This window comes from Babylonia areolata, chromosome 23 (assembly GCF_041734735.1).
Source record: "Babylonia areolata isolate BAREFJ2019XMU chromosome 23, ASM4173473v1, whole genome shotgun sequence".
Classification (NCBI taxonomy): domain Eukaryota; kingdom Metazoa; phylum Mollusca; class Gastropoda; order Neogastropoda; family Buccinidae; genus Babylonia; species Babylonia areolata.
Window position 1 is genome coordinate 28,380,338 of NC_134898.1, and position 5,819 is coordinate 28,386,156.

General features: G+C 51.0%; 1 protein-coding gene across 1 annotated transcript in view; it reads left to right on the forward strand.

The window, feature by feature from the left end:
* Positions 1 to 3,864: 3,864 nt before the first annotated feature.
* Positions 3,865 to 5,819, forward strand: part of LOC143297631 (uncharacterized) — a 4,324-nt gene continuing 2,369 nt past the window's right edge. The window contains exons 1-2 of the mRNA XM_076610048.1: positions 3,865 to 4,713; positions 4,757 to 5,810. Of these exons, the coding sequence (XP_076466163.1) occupies positions 3,884 to 4,713; positions 4,757 to 5,810 (1,884 nt within the window). The 5' untranslated portion in view covers positions 3,865 to 3,883. The remainder of the gene's footprint in view (positions 4,714 to 4,756; positions 5,811 to 5,819) is intronic.

The window sequence follows — 5,819 nt, forward strand, 5'->3', positions numbered from 1 at the left end:
CAATTTCAACGCTTAATTTAACCCGTAAAAAGGGGGATGATTTCAAACTGGGTGGTGGTGGCGGGGGACTGATGAGGGGTGTGTGTGTGAGGGAGTGGGGGCCTGGTCGATCGGGAATCATTTGAAGCTAGCCCAGTGTGCATGCGAGTCCTGGATTTTTATTATCATTATTATTTTTTTTTTTTTTACAGCAGGGATATAGAGAAGGATCTAAGCAGTGGAAGTGAGATGCTGCTTCAGGAGACTCCTTGGCATCTCCTAAAAAGACCACACAACAAATGAAATAAGAACACACACACACACACACACACACACACACACACACGACAGCACGCTGGTCAGTATGAAGACCACCTGACCACAGTCATAAAACAAAGTTAAAAAAAAAAAAAAAAAGGAAATGAGATGGTATGGCCGCGTGACAAGACCCGACAGCCTCCCCAAGACCATCCTTCATGGAACAGTGCAGGCAGGAAAGAGGACGAGGCAGACAGCAAAGAGAAGTGGACAGACATCATCACTGAGTGGACAGAGAGGAGCTTTTTTCGTCGAAACTCAGGCCCTATCCCGCGACCGCCAGAAATACAGGACAGAGAGGGTTCACAGGCCTGCTTTCGTGGTGGACCTTTCGTCGCTTGCAAAGCGGGAAGTAGGTCATATGACGTCATGGGCAGCCCACCACCGTAACAAGCTTTTGAGCTTGCACTGTCTTTGTTCAGACAATTTTTCGGCACAGTTTATAAATGAATCAGTTCGAATACGTAATGGCAGAGAGGTGAGAAGAAACACGCTCAAAGTGAACATAGAAGACTAAGGCAAATATTGGGTGTAATCATAAACCAAATATTTTCTTGTAAACTTGCAAAAAATAGTCACCGAAAATGTTTAAAATACTTTTGTCAGAACAGCGATTTCCATGACGAAATTTTAGCCTTCATGGCGACCTGGAATAAACAGGAAATGAAGACGCGCATGCGCACGCCGGGTCTCGCTAAAAACAACAACAAATAAATAAATAAATAACCGGGGAATCTCCACGAAAGTGGATCTGCAAACCCTCGCTTTATATGTTGGTGATACGTTCAGCAGTGCAACGCCCCCCCACGGCGACCAAACCAGGTTTTTTGGGGGGACCAGTAACAGTATGAGCCCGCGGGTAAAGTTCAGCAGGGGGGGTAGTTTGAAGCTGTTTCACCGGCAGTGTTGTGGCCATATGGCGTTCAGTGCCGGTCACTCTGTGTCTCCGTTACGCTGATAAGATAAGGCTGATTTGGGGCCTCTGTTTTCGCTTCAGTGCTGGTTTTTCTGTGTCGAGTTTTTGTGTGTCTGTCTGCGCGCGCGCGCGTGTGTGTGTATGTGTGTGTGTGTGTGTGTGTCCGAGTCTGTCTATTGTACAAAACTTTCAAAATTACAAGTTTTACCTGTAGCTGAGTGGTTCTATAAGAAAGTCAGAATCAGAATCCATTTTAATGTCAATTATACCTTAACAATGTTTATACGACACGCATGCACAGTCACATATACACCACACACGAAAGGTTACTTAACAATAAAATGATGATAAAATAAAATGAATTAAAAGAAAATATAGAAAAAAAGAGATTGAATTACTTCTCCACGCTATGGCGTTTTTTGTCAGCAGTTTGGCTGTATGCTGTGTTTGTGATTATGAAGAAATGATGGTTAATTTAACGTGTTGTTTATTCATGTGTTTGAAAGGCTTGCTTGTTCCACCACCCCTTCAAGAGGGGCCATGGCCCACATTGATGTAAAATGTGTGTGTGTGTGTGTGTGTGTGTGTGTGTGTGTGTGTGTGTGTGTGTGTGTGTGTGTGTGTGTTTGCCTCTCTCTCTCTCTCCAACTACAGGCATTATCATCATATACATTTGAATGTTTACGTATGTATTTGTGTGTATCCGAATGTCGTGTGTGTACTTCATCATCGTCATCGTCATCATTATCATCGTTATCATCACTATCACTATCAACATCATCTTCTTCAACATCATCATCACACACACACACACACACACACACACACACACAGCTCACAGCGCGCGCGCACACACACACTCTCTCTCTCTCTCCTCTATCTCCCTCTCTCTCTCTCTCTCTCTCTCTCTCACACACACACACACGCACTCACGCACGCACGCACACACACATATATATATAGACACATACACAAACACACACGTACACAAAACTCTCTCTCTCTCACACACACACACACACACACACACACACACACACACACACGCGCGCGCGCACGCACACACACACATATATACACAAACACACACATACACAATACTCTCTCTCTGTCTCTCTTTCTCTCTCTCTCTCACACACACACACACACACACACACACACACCACCACCACCACCACCACCACACCACACAAACACGTACCCCACCCCAACCCCCGTCTCCCTCCTCCACCCCCACCTACACACATACACACACACACACACACACACACGCGCGTGCGCGCGCGCTGCGTGCGTCGGTCTTGGAGCCGTGATAAACCATATTCCTGATTCTCCCAGACCAGAGCAGAGAGGAAAAAAGTTCACGTCCAGCTTTTGAGCTGTCCTTGTCAGCAGTCACGACCAGCAAGACTGTGTGTGTCACACGTCAGCTGAGGGAGTTGTTCTTTTTGTGTTTAGTAGTGAGGACCATCAGTTTTCTGTTCATCAAGGTGATGTGATGTGATGTGATGTGATGTGTGTGTGTGTGTGTGTGTGTGTGTGTGTGTGTGTGTGTGTGTGTGTGTGTGTGTGTGTGTGTGTGTGTGTGTGTGTGTGGATGTGTGTGTGTGTGTTTGTGTGTGTGTGTGTGTGTGTGGTTGTGTGTGCAGATCTAGATAAGATGAAATTTTTTCTCCTGTTTTGTCTACTTATTTTCTGTATCAATTAATGACAGTCCAATATATCAGTGATTTTCTTTCTTTCTTTTATTTCTTTTTTTTTCTTTTTAAAAGACAGAAAAGCTTTTACTTGGGCTGACACATGCCGGGCTCATGGTTATTGTACAAGCTGTGCTGTGAATATGTGCGCGCGCGCGCGCGTGTGTGTGTTCGTTACATTATTAATTGTCCAGGGATAGTGACAAGGAAGGGCTGTGACTTTGTCGCAGTTTGTGTGCGCGTGCGTGCGTGCGTGTGTGTGTGCGTGCGTGTGTGCGTGCGTGTGTGTGTGTGTGTGTGTGTGTGTGTGTGTGTGTGTGTGTGTGTGTGTGTGTGTGTGAGGGTGTGTGTGTGTGTGTGTGTGCGTGCGTGTGTGCGTGCGTGTGTGTTGAGGATTGGGCTTGGATTTCTGTGAGAGTGAAAGTTGTTTTGCATTATGTGCAGTGTGTGTGTGTGTGTGTGTGTGTGTGTGTGTGTGTGTTGTGTGTGTGTGTGCGCGCGCGCGCGTGCGTGAGTCGTGTGTGTGTGTGTGTGTGTGCGTACATGCATGCGTGCGTCGTGAGTGTGTATGTGTGTGTATGCGTGCACACGCATCTTTGTCTATCATCCTGCTAAATCAGAACATTTGATGTGTCGACAGATACCAGCATGGCAACCAATGGCTGAAGAACATCATGCATCATCAAATCCTCAATGCCGAATGCACGCTCGTGCGTCCACAGTGGGGAGATCAGAATCAAAATCAGAATGACTTCATCACCATCATCATCAGCAGCAGCAGCAGCATTCGAGCATCACCATCATCATCATCAGCAACAACAACAGCAACAACAACCAAAAATGTAACGAACCAATGCCTGTCATCACACACTCGCAAACTCACGCCGCCCTCCTCCTCATCATCACCACCCACACATAAACACGCACACACACACAGACAGACACAGACAGACACACAGCGGAGCCATTCTGAATGAGTTCTTTCCCAGACCCAGGGAGAGATCCCCTCACTGAGATCCCCCTCACCCCCTTCAACCACACACACAATGACAGCACCACACCCACCACAACCACCACCACAACAACGCCCGTCTCCCCGGACCTGCCCCTGGCGGCACGAGAGGTGCTGGCGGCGGTGCTGGGGGTGGTGGTGGTGGTGGGCGTGGCTGGGAACGGACTGCTGTGCGTGCTGGTGTACCGGAAGGCCGCCATGCGCTCCGCCATCAACCTCCTGGTGGCCCAGCTGGCCCTGTCCGACGTGCTGCTCTCCCTCGGGGTCCTGCCCTTGGCCCTGGCCGACCTCTTCGCCACCTCGGGGTCGGGGTGGGGGTGGAGAAGGTGGTTGTGTGTCGGAGAGGCGTTGCTGTTGGAGGTGTTGGTCCCCGTGAACATCTGCCTCCTCTTGGCCATCAGCGTGGACCGCTACCTGATCATCATCCACAGGAAGGAAAAGCTCAACGTCCGCCGCTCCAGGATCATCATCCTGGCCGCCTGGGGCCTGTCAGTCATCCTGGCCACGCCCCCTCTCCTCGGTTGGGGGTGCTATCCAGCCCTGTCCAGCCAGCGCGCGTGTGCCGGGATGGTGAGCTGCACGGCTCCGGATCTGGGGTACACCGTGCTGAGTTCCTTGGTGACTAAGTTCTTGCCCATGTCCGCCATCCTGTACTGCTACGCGCGGATCGTCAGCACGGTGCGCAAGAAGAACCTGAAGGTCCACCACTACGCCGTGGAGGTCAACGTGACCCCGGGCAGCGGTCTGGCCCCTCGACAGGCGGCTCGGCTTCCTCCTCCTCCTCCTCCGGTGTCTGTCGGACGACGCTCTGGGAGAAGTGTCCTGCACGGCCAGCTTCTGTGTGACTGGTTCCGTCTCCGGGGCCCGGGCTGGGAGTGAGGCTGAGGCTGGTGAGGCTAGCCCCTGTCCTCACTACCGGCTGTCCCACAGCAGTCCAGACTCCGGGAAGGACACGTCGCTCAGCTCGGCGTCCTCCGTCAGTTTTGTCTCCCGGAGCAGTTCCGTGTATCTTCACTGTCTGGATGTGCCTGGCAAGCGGCACCGCCTCCACCAGCTCTCCGACTCTGTCGTCGCTACGTCCACGGCGATGCCTTCAGCGAGATCTTGTACTGAAGCCGTGACTCAGACACGGCCCCCTCTCCCCCTGTCCGCTCCCTTGGCTGCTTCGTGTGCACGTCAGCTGGGACAGGTGTCATCCGCTTCCTGTAGACGTCAGCTGAATGAGGTGGTGTCTGACGCTTCGAGCGAACGTCGTCATGACGTTTTGAGTGGTGGTGGTGACGAGCATCATCCGAATGACTCGGAGAGTGACGAACCTCATTTAAGAGGTTCATTAAATGAGCCCAGAAACGGCGGTTGTGATTTCTGTGAATCCGCTGGCACGGGTCGTTGTTTAGATACAACAGAAAGTAAAAGTTGTCGTCATTCGAAAGATCCCAGAAATGGTGAACGTCATTTCAGCGAAGTCAGAAACAGTCGACGTTCAAACGAACCGAGAAACAGCCACCTCGATTTGAACGCGTGCTCCCGAGTGGCTGCTTCAAAAGAGCACTATGTGAAACATTCCACGTCATCAACAAGACACGTTACGTCACCGTCTACGCAATGCGCGTGCTCTGAAGCGGCTGTAACCTTGGAAACCCGACACTACAGTTCGGCTACCTCCACGCCATATCCGTGCCTGCAGAATCCAGCCAATGGTGTGCAGTTTGAAAACGATGCCAGCGTAGTGCAGAAGCCAGAGGAGCCGTGCACTTCACAGTGTTCTACAACTAGCTGCAGGTCCGGGAAAGACGCTGAGCACCGGTCACGACCCTACCTGTCCTCCCCTTCAGGATATTCCCCCCGGGCAAACGGCGTCCGTCGTACGGCTGGGTCCAGGAGACAGGTAACAGTG